The sequence below is a fragment of the Schistocerca gregaria genome, chromosome 8 (assembly GCF_023897955.1).
Source record: "Schistocerca gregaria isolate iqSchGreg1 chromosome 8, iqSchGreg1.2, whole genome shotgun sequence".
In the NCBI taxonomy this organism is placed as follows: domain Eukaryota; kingdom Metazoa; phylum Arthropoda; class Insecta; order Orthoptera; family Acrididae; genus Schistocerca; species Schistocerca gregaria.
In genome coordinates this window covers 448,340,433-448,356,326 of record NC_064927.1, presented here as the reverse complement: position 1 = coordinate 448,356,326, position 15,894 = coordinate 448,340,433, and the positions used below count along the sequence as shown (strand labels likewise).

The 15,894-nt window shown below is 46.3% G+C and overlaps 1 protein-coding gene across 1 annotated transcript in view; it reads right to left on the bottom strand.

Moving 5' to 3' along the window:
- The window catches only part of LOC126284370 (nuclear pore complex protein Nup88), a 479,391-nt gene that overhangs the window by 217,327 nt on the left and 246,170 nt on the right, over positions 1–15,894 (bottom strand). Inside the window, exon 2 of the mRNA XM_049983242.1 lies at positions 14,029–14,198. Within this exon, the coding sequence (XP_049839199.1) occupies positions 14,029–14,198 (170 nt within the window). The remainder of the gene's footprint in view (positions 1–14,028; positions 14,199–15,894) is intronic.

The following is a 15,894-nucleotide window of genomic DNA, read 5'->3' as shown; positions in this document are numbered from 1 at the left end:
TATTAAACATCCCATAACTTTGCAGCTAGCATAGAGACAGCTGATAAGAGTTCACTGCAAAGTTACATAATGCTTAGTTTGAAATATTAGACAAAAACAGATCTAAGTAGTGTTTACGGTAGAGCAGTCTTTTTTTCCAAAGTAGCTGCTTAAATAATCTAGAAACAATTCCCCTATTTATCAATGTGAGTAGATGATCACAAGTGTAACGGGGTGTTCGTGTGATCTGCAGAGATTAACTGCAGTGGGTGCTGCTGCCCGTTTGTTTCACATGCCTGCAAGGTATCCTGTATGGCGGAATTTATGGAACACGGTGTGGTAAAAACTGCATCAGAGGGTTAAAACGCTTGTGGAGATACACGCAATGTTTCAGTCTTCTCGGGCGTTTACAACCAACTGATAACATAATGGCCGCTTCTATGGCCGGTGTCGGTGATCACTTCCTGTAAGGCTTTTTTTTTTTAATTTGAGGTAAGGTCTTATGGGACCAAACTGCTGAGGTCATCGGCCCCTAAGCTTACACACTACTTAACCTAACTTATCTTACGGCAATCACCGTCAGTGACAACGAAAATCTGTGGCTATTTACCCCGATGATCACTACTACTGAATACGAACAATTCGAACACTGTTCTCGCTATATGTAGTAGTAGGCACTGAAGTATTCGTCTTCCGTAGCAGTAAACATCAGATAATCTACAAATACTTTCGTAATCCCCGCTCAATGGTGCAACAAATGGAGACAACCCTTTGGCAGCATATAACTGAAATTCCTTATGATCAAGGCGAAAAACGCAAAATTCAGATGAACCAAGTAAGATCACAAACTGTGTGTTTTCTCAGATCAGCTAGGAAATCGTAACGCAAACAACAGTACTGGATCCGCTCCTGGGATTAACGAACCTTGGGACAGGTACATTAGGTAACCTATTTACCTATAACGAAGGCTTTTACGACTGGTTGTTCTTAAGTTGCTGCCAGTCTTCTGGGTTGTATGGCTGCGGGTGCAAAAAACTTTTCCGTTTCTGATGTTTCGACCGCGCTACAATGGACATCTTCGGATGTGCTCCGGGCGACGTACAATCTTGCTGACTCACGAGTCGGACGTCGGAGAGCGAAATGCAAGGGGACAAATAGTGAACTATATGAAAAGAAACGCAAGTTAGTTACAAACTAAGGTGTGCACACACTTTATTCAACATGTAAACGTCACTACAGATATTCGGATTTAGTTATGACATGTCTGATATGCATGCCATCACTGGTGATGTGGCGCAAACGAATAGCGAAATTCTGCATGACCCGCTCAAGTGGTGATGCTGTCGATAACCTCCTGAAGGGCTGTTTCCCGCTCATAAATGTTTTGGAGTTACTGCTGTACCCCTTGTCTTTAACATAACCTCACAAAAAGGAGTCACATGTGTTCAGATCCGCAGAATGTCAGCCAATCGAAACACATGCCAGTGATCTGAGGTACCTCAGAGCCAGATCGTGGTCCCCGAAATGCTTCTCCAGGACATCAAACACTCTCCTGCTTCGATGGGGCCGACCTCCGTCTTGCGTGAACGATATCCTGTCGAAATCAGGGTCACTTTCGATAATGTGGATGAAATGATCTTCCAAAACTGCACGCTCCGTTCGTAGTCACCATGCCATCAAGGAACATCGCACCGATTATTCCGTGACTGGACATTGCACACTACACAGGGTGAAGAGACTTCTCGGTCCCAGAGCACGGCCTTCAGTCAGGAAACCAGGAAGTGAAGTTTCCCAAAACCAGAATTTTATCTACAGTGAAACTATTATCCACAACTACATAGAGAAGCAGTCGAAATAAACAAACAAGGGGATAATTTTAACAGAAAAAACGAAGCCATTAAACTTAGTGATATATGACAGTGGCTCTTCAAACTCGATACGTAAGTTTTTATTCTCGACAGGCGACAGTCGATAGTTCAGTTATATCTGTGACAAGGATTCTCTCTGCTAATCACGGGTAAACTCGACCACTCCCATGGTACACAGTATTTATGTCACTTTCTGAAGTCCGACTTGTCAGTCGCCAGGAGCACCTCCGAAGATGTCCAGTTTAGCTCTGGACCGAACATCAGGAACAGAAAAGTTTCTTTGACCACGGGCATACATCACGGACGACTCACCAGCAACCAACCTGTTTAAAGCTTTTGCACAACAAGTTAGGTGCATTACAGAATTGTTCCCTTCCACACCCTTGAAACACAGGAGACAAATATTTAAAGGATAAAAATTCGATAGTATAATTCTCCCACAAACGTCTTTGATGTCTTTTTTGCCCTTAGGAAACATTTACGTGATGTCAATCCACAGAAACAACCGCTATGTCTATGAACAGTTAAGTCTAACACAGCAATGTCTGTGTAGTTTCAAAATTCATGACGACTTACGTTTATCCGCTTAAGAATTGTTTCGATGGTGAAATTGATACACTGCAAGCCAAAAGAAAGATGCAACACGAAAGAGCTGTGCAAATTGGTCACAAACTGATATTCATACAGGTATCGACGGAATAGGCAAATCTGTAAACCTTGTTGGCCGATGGATGAATGTGTGACGCTGCAGCGCAATTTCACCGCGCACCTGGCAAAGGATGGTGAACAGGGGACATGTGGATACCAGGGCATTAAAGACTTTGCGAATTTCATTCCGCATACTCAGTTGGACAGTAGCTTGGCCTCGCAGACAGGCGTGTGAACAATATACGAAGACGTCCGCATTTGAGAGAGGACGCGTAGGACGATGTCATCGGCGAAACGTTCTGCAAATCTGGAAGTTTTTAATCCACCGATGGTAACGCAACAAAGCTAATAGATGAGTTCACGCAACAGAAAAACGTGCACGTTTCGTGTTCTACTGGGGCCAGCAGTAAAAACTGGCGGTAATTACGGGAGCAAAGTTCGACACGTCAGCCTGACGTCAGCCGCGCAGTTGTCGCAATGCAGAGCGAGGTGCGTGGCAGAAGCCGCGGCGGGCAAATCGGATTTGCAGGTTTTGCGGCGTCGCCTTAGCTGCCTCCGCAGATCGCTAATATTTAGTGTGGCGAGAAGCGGCGCGGAGTCTGGGAGCGGTTAACAGCGGCGCGGGAGATTAAAAGCGAAACGTCGTTAACATTAAGCAAGGCGCGCGCGGGTAAGGGTAAGGAGGCGCCTCGGCACGGGGACTTAGTTTTACGAGGAGGCGCTTCTTATCTGGCGCGCGCCAACCGCCCGCGCAACGAATCAAAGCTTAAAGCATGGATTTTTGCTAATGTTTATTATGTTAAGACGGACGTATCTCGCTGTTGCCAGGGCCGTTGGCGCCGCTTGCGGCGGCTGTTTGCCGCCGGTCTGCGGTAATGGCACGCGGCGATATTAAGCAGCGGTGGGTGAGTGGGAGTGCCCTGCCCCCCTCCTGGCACAGTGTCGCTTTATTGGTTGCTGCGTGGGAGGCTCGTCTCGGGCTTAGCCGCAGCCGCCGCTTCTTGCCGAGCCGTGGGCCTGCGCGTCGCCGGCTCGGGTTTTGCCTCGGTTGTCGCCCGCCTGACGTCTAATAGCGAAGGGGGAATACCCTCCACCCCTTCCTCCACAGATAAGACGCAGCCCGTTCTGCCGGTCAGCGGAAGGTACAGCTGTCAGTGTAGGAGGCTTTCCGACAAACGTGTTATCCCCTTCCATTCCACTGACGCTAAAATAGGCGACAGGGAAGCAGCAGCAAGCTCCACTGCCAATGGTGACATGCCACGGCCTACTCTAACACCCAGATATTCAGATGTCAGACACTCATCTCAGTATCGAATGTTGTCTGTCGATAGAGTATCAACCAAAACTCCGATTTAGTTCGTACTATGTGCTGCCGTCAAGCAGAACGGGCGTAAACGTTAATTAAAAGTAACACCAGAACTACGCAGCACATGAAAAGCGTAACTGTGTGTCACTGTTAGGTTCAAATGGTTCTGAGCACTATGGGACAACTGTTGAGGTCATCAGTCCCCTAGAACTTAGAACTACTTAAACCTAACTAACCTAAGGACATCAGGAACACCCAAGCCCGAGGTAGGATTCGAACCTGCGACCGCAGAGGTCGCGCGGTTCCAGACTGTAGCGCCTAGAACCGCTCGGCCACTCCGGCCGGCTGTCACTGTTAGGTATAACTTCCGTGGAGAAGCTGGTAGAGCGTCAGATCGTCGTACCAGTGGTTCTGGGTTCAAACCTCAATGACGTCACCTTACTTTTTACTGTATTACGCGTGGAAGTGTTACATGTGACAATATGTTTATGGCATGTAAAAGGGCTATTTGAAATTTTCAGCAATGTTCTCTGGGCAGTCTGATTTCGCTTTGTTTCTTTGAAACTAGAAAACCCATTGCATCAGACATGCGGAAGTAATGGTGGTATTAGTATTAGTAGTAGTAGCAATACTAATAATAGACATAAAAAACTAATAGTAGTAGTAATAATAAGTACAAACGTTCAAAAATCAATGCCCGCATGCACGCAGTCGCGCTTACACACACACACACACACACACACACACACACACACACACACACACGTCATTTACTTAGGATCAAAGGCTGCACAATCATGTTTTCATACGAAGCAAATTAGATCATATAACAGCTTTAAAAAACACCTTAAGCTCTGCCAATTCACCCACGCTTTTCCTGTGCTTCGTAGTTCTGGTGTTACTTTTAACTACCGTATACGCATGTTCTACTGGACGACAGCACATAGCACGAACTAAATCGGTGTTTTGATCGATACTCTATCGACATACAACGTTTGGTAAACATCCGAGTGTGTGACTCTCCAAGCATAAAAACGGGTTTAAGAAAATCAACATGTGTGAAACATTGCTAGATCTATTCATACCCAACTTCCAGCCTAAAGATGCAGGCAAATAGGATAACTCCATCTTCCTAGACTTCGGAAAGGTGTTCCACACAGTACCATATCGTGAACTACTAACCCTATAATCATAGGAAATAAATGACTGGAAGAATATTTAATTAACTGAACCCAGTATGTTATACTGAATGACTAGTCCGCACACACGAGTTCGCTGGTGATGCTGTTCTGTACAGCAAGTACCGTCGTTGGCGGATCGTAAGACACTGCAGAACGACTTGGACATTATTTCCACTTGCTGTAATTAATGTTAGCTCTCTTTAAATGTGGAAAAAAATACGACGAATGCTTATAACGAAGTGGTAGAACCGGAGAGTATCCGATTACATGATTAGCACCCAGTGGATAGGGAGATGTAATTAGTTGCCGGAATTGTAGCTGACTGTGATCTGATTCGAAACACAACCTTGTTCGCCGATATCATGCTTGCATTGAGGTTGATCGCTGTCAGTTTCAGCACATTTTGTAAGATACAGCACAATGGTATGTTCATTGTGCCAATTACGGTATTTGCGGTTAACTATCGTAAATAAAAAGGTACACAATAATGCGATTTTATTCCTGTTAACTACTTAAGCAGGCTTTTCCAATTCCAGGTTTCCTACCTCAAATTGTTCAGTTGAGCATCCTGTATCTCCTGTTAAATTTTTTGCTCCCTCGTACGGAAACATCCTGTATTTTGTTTCGTCAGTTAAAAATCGAATGCGTAACGAATGAAGCGTTTTACTTGGAGGGTGAGTGGTGTGTTCGCCTGAGGGCGTCGGCGGATGGTTGGATGACTGGAGAAGGGAGTAACTTTTTAGACCGATCGGCATCACTGTAAACACGCTTAGTGGCCGCTGCGGGCACACGCGACGCTTCGCCACTATGGCGTGCGGCGTCGACGTCGGCGTCCGCGCGCTGGGTGTTGTCGCGTTCCGTGCTCGCCGGAGACGCGTCGCGCCCTTACTGCGGCCCGACACGCCACAATCAGATAAAAAACACGAAAATAGTGATAAAACATATGCATATTAGCCGTATTAATTTAATTGCGCCGCCCGTTAATAGCTCTTGATTGCAATTAGAGTAAAAGCAAACGGCGCGGGCCCGGCCGGGCCGCGCGAGCAGTCGCGGGCGAGCAGAAAAATTAGTGTCGGCGACGCCGCGCGGGATAAATGGCTGAGCGGGCTTTACATCGCGTGTCGCGCCCCCGTCTGTCTCTGCGAGCGACCCGCGCCTCTCCGCGGGGACCGAAAAATGATTCGAATTAGTGATGAGCACACCGCTCGCCGCGATCTTCCGTGTAGAGCGATAAACGAGCGCAAAGATTGTGGCGAAATCTGCCCATTGCGGCAGAGTTGAAGGGCCGCTGGTTGCGGAGTCAACTCGACCGTCGGTGATCTGCTGCGTTTCACAGCGTGGCACCTATGCGTTTAGGCAGTGTCTGACATGAACACAGATTAAACCAAAGAAACACCTCTTATGATATAATAATCGCCGCTTATTGTATCATGTGCCATGTTAAATCTGTTACTAAATAACATAGATTTTTTAACATAGAGCGCAATTTAGAATAAGATTTTAACACAATAATACACAAAATACAAACACATCAATAGTAATTCCTAGTACGACGAAGTGACAAGTTATGGGATAGCGAAATGGTTCAAATGGCTATGAGCACTATGGGACTTAACCTATGAGGTCATCAGTCCCCTAGAACTTAGAACTAATTAAACCTAACTAACCTATGATCATCACACACATCCATGCCCGAGGTAGGATTCGAACCTGCGACCGCAGCGGTCACGCCTAGAACCGCTCGGCCACACCGGCCGGCGATAGCGAACTGTTCATATAGTGAAGGCGGTAGGATCGCATACACAAGGTATTGGCAGAGCTGTCACTGATACTACGGCGATTCATGTGAAAAAGTTTCAGACGCGACTGTGGCTGCAGTACGGGAATTACGAGACTTTGAACGCGGAATCGTAATTGGCTCTAGACGCATGGGGCATTCCATTCCGAAAACTGTTGGGGTATTCAATACGCCGACATTCACAGTTTCAAGAGTGTGCTGAGAATACCGAATTTCAGGCACTGCCTCTCTCCACGAACAACTCTGTGGCCAACGGGCTTCACTTAACCACCCGGAGCAGTGGCATTTGTGCAGAGTTGTCAGTGTTAACAGACAAGCAACACTGCATGAAATACCCACTGAAATCAATGTGGGACGTACGACAAAGTATACGCTAGAAAAGAGGGTGAAATTTTGCGTGAATCGGTTATGGCAACAGACGACCGACGCGAGTGCTTTTGCTGGGGGCACGAGATGGCCTGCAGCGCCAGTCCTGGGCTCGTGACCATATTGCTTGGACACTACACAACTGCAATACCGTGACCTACTCAGATGAGTCCCAGTTTCAGTTGGTAAGAGATTGCGATATGTGTAGACCCCACGAAGCCATGGACCCCAAGTAGTCGGCAAAGCACTGTGCAAGCTGGTGGTGGCTCCGTAATGGTGTGGTCAGAGTTTACATGGAATGGACTAGGTGGTCTGATCCAAATGAACCGATCACTGACTGAAAATGGTTATCTCCAGCTACTTGGAGACCATTTGCAGCCATTCAGAGACTTTATTTTCCCAAACAATGATGGAATATTTATGGACGACTGTGCGACATGTCCCAACTGTTCGCCACTGGTTTGAAGAACATTCTGGACAATTCGGACGAATGATTTGGCCACCCAGATCGCGCGACATATATCCCATAGAGCGTTTTAGGGGCATAATCGAGAGGTCAGTTCGTGCACAAAATCCTGCATCGGCAACGCTTTTGCAATTATGGGCGGCTATAGAGGCAACATGGCTCAGTATTCCTGCAGCGGACTTCTAACGACCTGAGTACATATCGCGTCGACTTGCTGCACTACGCAGAGCGAAACGCTGTCCGACACGATATTAGGAGGTACACCATCACTTTCGTCACCTCAGTATACAAATAAACGGAAGTGTCAGGTGGTACCAGGAAACACACATATGAAGACACTTCTCTTTGGCGATGGCTAAAAAATTGTTCAGGAGGGAGAAAATTACTTCCACTTTGCAATATACGAGTGTCACTCCAAAAGAAATGCACACTATTTTTGTAAAAATACAGTTTTCATTCTGCATGTGTGAAAGTTTTATAGTGTGTAGATACATCCTTCCCACTTGTTTACAAACTTAGTACAACCTGTTACCGTAAGTGGCGGCGTCACAACATGGCTGCTACACTTCACGTTCGTCAGAAGTAAGGTGCTATCATACAATTCCTGTGCTGTGAAAACGAGGCAGTGGGAAACATCCACAAGAGGTTGAAAAAGGTGTATGGAGATGCTGCTGTCGATCGCAGTACAGTTAGACGGCGGGCAAGCAGGTTACGTGGCGAAAGCGGGCACGGCAATATTGACAATTGTTCTCGCAGCGGCAGGCCTCATACTGCACACACTAAAGACAATGTGCAGAGAGTTAACGAACTGGTGACTGCTGACAGACGCATCACAGTTAACGAACTGCCACGCTACGTTGGCATAGGGGAAGTAAGCGTTTGCAGAATACTGAAAGTGTTGGCGTTAAAAAAGGTTTGTGCCAGGTGGGTTCCCAGGATGTTGACAGTGGCTCACAAAGAAACAAGAAAAACGGTATGCAGCGAACTTTTGGAACAGGACGAGAATGGTGGAGATGAATTTCTTGGAAGAATTGTGACAGGTGATGAAACATGCTTCATCATTTTTGCCAGAGACGAAGAGGCAATCAATGGAGTGGCATCATGCAAACTCACCCAAAGAAAAAAAAAAAAATCAAAACCACACCTTATGCTGGAAAAGTTATGGCTACGGTGTTTTTCGATTCCGAAAAACCCTTGCTTGTGGACATCATGCTAAGTGGAACCACCATAAATTCTGATGCATATGTGACGACACTGAAGAAACTTCAAGCTCGACTGAGTCGTGTTCGACCACATCGGCAAAAGCAGGATGTTTTGCTGTTGCACCACAATGCACGGCCATATGTCAGTCAAAAAACCGTGGAAGCGATCACAAAACTCGGATGGACAACACTGAAACACCCACCTTACAGTCCTGACCTGGCTCCACGTGACTATCATCTCTTTGGGAAACTGAAAGACTCTCTTCGTGGAACAAGGTTTGAAGATGACGACTCCCTTGTGCACGCTGCCAAACAGTGGCTCCAACAGGTTGGTCAAGAATTTTACCGGGCTGGTATGCATGCACTGGGTCCAAGATGGTGTAAGGCAGTTGAGAGGGATGGAAATTATGTGGAGAAATGAAAATATTGTTCCTAAAGGATGTATCTACACAATGCAAAACTTTCAAACATGTAGAATAAAAGATGGATTAAAAAAAATAGTGTGCATTTCTTTTGGGGTGACCCTCGTAAAATAATAATTAAAAACAACTTTACAGGCGATTAAAGAAGTTTGTCTGCAAGACGGACGGCAGCCGAGACGTGGTATGAGAATCTGCACGTGGAGCGCTAATATCTGCAGAAGGCCATTAAATCCTCCACCAGTGAAGTCGCGAAGCTCGGAAGGAGGCGGATTGGGCGTGGTTAGGTTGTTTGGGGGATGGAAGGGGGTCAGGGGAGGAGGCAAGGCGACGAAGGCGTTTACACTAGAGCGTCGGGCGGCACTTATTTTGTATTCGTGTGCGAAAGGCGGGCGCGAAGGCTGCCGAGGGCATAGCAAAGTCTGGCCGCCGGATTATGTAATCGCCGTTATTGGACTTGGGAATATTGTTTTAATGTTGCCATAAGCTCTTATAATATAGGGGATTCCGGCGGGCTTGCGGGTGTTAGAAAGATTGCTCATTACGGGGCAATTTCCAGTCCGCGCAACGACGACATGGCCGACCCACTGCCAACAATTGGCACCGCCGCGGGCTAAGCTCCCACTTGCCTTCTCCCTCCCTCTCTCTCTCTCTCTCAGGGAGAGGACTTAGACGCAAACACGCGCAACGGCAGACGAACCGCCACCGCAAAATGCTTTGCGCAGCATTTTCTCGGCCCGAGCGCGACCGCAATCCCTCTCGCGCAGTCGACGCCAGTACAGACGAAACTTAGCGAGGCGCCGCAGTTATGCATGTTAAATAATATGTAGCCGTTTCCTCGGCGCGCCTTTCCTACGTGTGAATGAGCCCGGAGAGCGAGTCATCTTAAGGCGCCCCGCACAGGATAATGCGGACTGCTGTTATGCATCCGGAATCGACAGAACTTCTGCCCCCCCCCCCCCCCCCCCGAGACAGTACACGCTGCACGTTTCTTCGAGCCCGGCATAATCAGTGATACCAAAACCGCCACAGTATCCGCGCTCATTTTAACCCTGAGATATTGCATGGCGGCCACGCGAGTCTGATAGTTCTCGATGTTTGACTGTAATAATAATGGGTGCGACAGGAAATCAGAGATGGGGGCTATCGCTGAAGTAACTGGTTTTCGTTTATACGGATTTTCCTCTTTTACACCAGCTTGACTGTTAATATCGTTCAAAATATCCGGTTTCTAAAATAACAAGACTTTCGTTTTTTATTCCTGTTATTCCATGTAACAAACGTAGAAATAGAACAAAGATTGAAATATTTTGAGTCCCTCAGCTTAAAAATACACAGAATCAAACTGTTACTTTAAAGAAGCCAATAAGAGAGAACTTAAGTGTGTCCACGATTCACTGCTTTTCTCGGAAAGTGGCAAGTGGCCGAATACTGCAAAAATCATCAGTGTTCTTTTACTGATTCAAATTTTTAGAAACTCTGCTCAAAAATCATGTTGTAATCGGGGATCCTAATACTGTTTGGGCATTACGAATAATCAGTGCAAGAGGCTAAAAACTGAGGTCGAAGAACTTTGTCGGTTTCCAAGTCGTACAAGCAGATCTGCTACTTTTTGTTTTTATTTTATACTATGAATGAATTGCTGTTAGGTTTATAATTTTTACTGTTGCCGTAATTTCCTTCCAGTTTTAGTATTTCATAACAATCGTGCACAAATCTTCAATCTTTTAAAACAAATGACGCGTTGTACTTGATTGCTACACCACTTCAAAGAAATATTTCTAGAATTGGGTTGGTGCCGCTCTGCAATACACAACGGGTGTCCGGCGTCGACAGCGAGGAGCTGCCGTATAGACCAGGTGCAGGCAGGTCTTGCATAGGAACGTCCACGCTTACCCCAAGCCACGACACACGGCAACAGGGACATTACTGTCCCATCAATGCTGTACTAATTCTTATGCCACGTGTTTGCTGCCCATTTCTGTCGGTATTGTTATTAAAATAGCACTGACCGCTTTCCTCATTTTCTGTAACGAACGCACTACTTAAAATAAATGCACATTTTCCGAATAACAGTTACTCCTGTTTTTAAAACAACGGGTAAATTAAAAACAAAAAATTAGCACTATTTCTATCGCTAATCGATATTTCGGTATTTTAATCTGTTATTACTAATAATTATAAAACACCTGTTGATAATCGAGACCAAAAAAATATCGGAAAATACCGGTTATTCAGAACTAAAATACCGGTATCGGTTTTAACCGGTTTGTTTTTCCCATCCCTACAGGAAATACGAGAAAGTTGGTTAAATTTTCTGATAATCGAGATTATGAACACGCTGATTGTTGGCAAGTGATAAGTAGTATCTTCAGCTCGGAGAGACCGATTGTATCTACCGCTAGAAGTGATCGCAGATTCGCGAATCTCTAAGAATGCGCACACAGTGGGACCCACTTCGGTGAATTCTGCCGACGACCGACACTGGCCAACCATTTCAAACAAATGCGCCATTACGTGCGCGGCCACACTGCAGCCGATCTCATAGCCCGAACGTACTGATTTCAGAGGAGGATCGATGAAATTCAAAACAGTTTTCGTCGGTCGAATCGCCAGACGTCCTCACATACGAAATATGGACTGTGATAAACTGATAATTTATGTGAAATAGATGATGAGGAAGGACGGGGGAAAGGATTTGTGGGAAATTCCTGACGTCCTGCTGGACAAGGCATTGCGGTAATGCAGCGGTCAAACTTGAAAAGTTGTGCCGGGCCGGGACTCGAATCCGAATGCTCTGCTTCTCCAGAACGGTTGCCTTAATCGCCTCGGTCATCCTGACACCTCTCCGCCCCATCCAAATTCTCAATTTATCGGATGTTCCAATTTAGTGTCCGCCGTCCAAATTATTGATTACCATAGTTCGGACGATACCAGTACATCCGCACTGAAATAAACGCCAAGAAGCTGTCGCGCTCATGTAAGTGGAGTCTGTACTGCCCGACATGTCCGGTCCCGGCATAAATATTCAACTTCCGTCATTGCATTGCCACAATGTCTTATGCAGCTGAAGTCGATTCCCACCCATCTTTTCTCTTTCTTTCCCCACCAGCGACGCCATTACGAGTGGTGTTCATATATACGAGGTGTGTTCAAGAAGTAAGATGACTGTATACTTTTATGAAAAACCATCTGTTTATTCATCAATATTCATGTTGTCCCCTTCAAAGTAATCCCCCTCAGTTACAATTCACTTGTGCCAACACTTCTTCCAATCCTCGAAGCAGTTCTCAGACGCACTTTTTGGTGCAGCCTTGAGTACTTCCAACGAAGCAGTTCTTTTCCTCAATCATTGATAGATAATCTTCGTCCTTTCAAAGGTCTCTTCTGTTTTGGGAACAGGAAAAAAGTCTCAGGGGGCCAAATCCGGTGAACATGGTGGCTGAGGCATATTTGTCGTGTTGTTTTTGGTCAAAAAATCTCTCACAAGCAACGATGAATGAGTAGGTGCATTAGCGCGATGCAAAAGCCATGAATTATTTTCCACAATTCCGGACGCTTTTGGGTATTGCTTCTCGAGATCGGCGCATAATATCACGGTAATACTGCTTCCTAACCGCACGACCTTGAGGCAAAAATTCATTATGCACACGCCAAGGTAATTGAAAAAGTAGTGAGCAAAACTCTGACATTTGATCGACCTAGGCGAGCTGTTTTGGGACTTGGCTCTCCGGGATGCTTACATTGCGACGATTGGGCTATGATTTAGACGTCATAACCGTAAACCCATGTCCCGTCATCAGTTTTAAGCAGATCAGGACCATCACTGATGTAATTCAAGAGCTCTTAAGCTATGCTCATGCGACCGTTTTTTTTTTAATTAAAATTGAGAAGTTTTGGAGCAAACTTTGCTGACATACGTCTCGCGAAAAAAAAAAAAAAAAAAAAAAATCGAAAATATTGCATGACACGAGCCAACGGATATGCCGACATCCTCAGAAACTTCTCTTACGGTAATTCTTGTAATGCAGAATCGGAACTATTTATCAGACATCCAAAACGGCATGATCACTGGCTTTTGGGTCAAGGGTGCCGCGCGGGATTAGCCGAGCGGTCTGGGCGCTGCAGTCATGGACTGTGCGGCTGGTCCCGGCTGAGGTTCGAGTCCTCCCTCGGGCGTGTGTGTGTGTGTGTGTGTGTGTGTGTGTGTGTGTGTGTGTGTGTGTGTGTGTGTGTGTGTGTGTGTGTGTGTGTGTGTGTGTGTGTGTTAGGGACTGATGACCTTAGGTATTAAGTCCCATAAGATTTCACAGACATTTGAACATTTTTTGGGGTCAAGGATGGATGCATTTCCAAAACAGCTAATTCTGTAAACTATTCGTTCCTCAGCTGAGAAACATAGCTCAGCTGACCACGGCAATGCGAGTCGGCACAGATCCACATCCCTATCGGTAGGTTTCAGAACGACAATGACTCCCTTCTTGGAAGTCTCGCAGCAGTCCGCGCTGCAAAATGTGATTGATCAGGCTTTTGATAGGTTGTCACATTGACGTGACTGGACAGTGCAAAAAACCACCAAACACGGAGTTCAGCTCAGTATAAGGTCTGCTTGCGACATAAAACAGACGTCGCACCTCAATGGCCATGTTCCTGTCAACACAGACACGGCAGACTCTTCCTCCCACGCTTCGCAATGTAGCGGGGCGTTGAATTCCACGCTGTGACGTCACCAGCTCCTTGTCCGCGAACGTTTCCAGGTCCCGTGAGAGGACGCCTTAAGAGTTCTGCTCCCTACCTGCAGGTGACGGACGGCTTGCCGCCCAGGAAGCCGCCCCCGCGCCCCCAGCGTCGCGGCAGCTCCAGCACTGAGATGCCGTGCGGGCCCACCAGCGCCAGCTGCGTCGCCGTCTGGTTGGACCGCAGCAGCTCCACCTCGTGGATCGGAGGGTCTGTCGGCTGCAGCGTCTGCAGCAACACCACCAAAACACTAAACTCACAACATGGCACTAACAATCTCTTCTAGCATCCGTACTGCTACTCTTTCTATTACGAGTTTGCCAACATTATTACCGTGACAAGCAAACATCATCACATGCAAGGTATATTTGAGCACAGTCGCTGGAAGTTCGGATAATGAGTATGTGAGTAGACACCTTCTCCTCCCTTTCAAAATTATGTTGCACGTCTGTAGGAAAAACATGCCGTTCTGTCCTTAGTAATAATAATAATAATAAACTTGCATTTAGTTACAAAATCGGTAGATTGACTGCCGCGAGTAATGAGTATAGTGGGCATGGGCACTACAAATGTAGTGTGTGGACAGGAAGCTGGATGTGTGGGTCTCACGGGGAGCGTGCCAAATGTAAGTCCCTGAAGTCGCACTATCCTCTGTGTCCTCGATGGTTCAGGCGGATAGAGCGTCGGTCATGTAAGCAGGAAATCCCAGGAACGGGTCCCGATCGGGGCACACATTTTCAACTGTCCCGGTTGATAATTATCAACGCCTGTAAGCAGCTAAAGGTCTGGATTTCATTGTAATTTCATTCTTCGAGAGCTGCAAGACATATCCGAAAGAACAGATACCATCTTCAGAATGAGATTTTCACTTTGCAGCGTAGTGTGCGCTGATATGAAACTTCCTGACAGATTAAAACTGCGTGCCGGACCGAGAGTCGAACTCCGGACCTTTGCCTGTCGCGGGCAAGTGCTCTACCAACTGAGCTACCGAAGCACGACTAGCGATCCGTGCTCACAGCTTTACTTCTGCCAGTACCTCGTCTCCTACCTTCCAAACTTTACGGAAGCTCTCCTGCGAACCTAGCAGAACTAGCACTCCTGAAAGAAAGGATTTGCTAGTTCTGCAAGGTTCGCAGGAGAGCTTCTGTAAAGTTTGGAAGTGAGGAGACGAGGTACTGGCAGAAATAAAGCTGTGAGGAAGGGGCGTGAGTCGTGCTTCGGTAGCTCAGTTGGTAGAGCACTTGCCCGCGAAAGGCAGAGGTCCCGAGTTCGACTCTCGGTCTGGCACACAGTTTTAATCTGCCAGGAAGTTTCAGATATCATCTTCATAAAAAATACCTGTATGTTGCGAAAGGTGGTAATTGTCTATAAATAAGAAAACTGTGAAGTTATCCACGTGAGTAGTAAAAGAAATCCACTAAATTTCGGTTATAAGATAAAACACACAAATCTAAAGGCTGTAAATCCAACTAAATACTTAGGGGTTACGATAGAGGATAACGATCACACAGATAATGTTGCGGGGAAAGCAAACGAAAGACAGCGACTGATTTGCTGAACACCTAGAAAATGCAACAGGTCTGTTACAATACTAAAGAGACTGCTTATACTAGGTTTGTCCGCCCTCCTCTACAGTACTGCTGCACGGTGTGGGGCCCTTATCAGACAGGAATGACGGAGGACATCGAAAACGTTCACACAAGGGCAGCTCGTTTTGTACATCGCGAAATAGGGCAGATAGTGTCATGGGTATTATACGCGAATTGGAGTCACGATCATTAAAGGAAGGGCGTTTTTTCGTTGCAGCAGGATCTTCTCATGAAACTTCAAATCACCAATTTTTCCTCGGTTTGCGGAAATATTCTGTTAGCGTTCACCTACGTACGGAGAAATGATCATCATAATAAGAGAAGAGAAGGCTCTC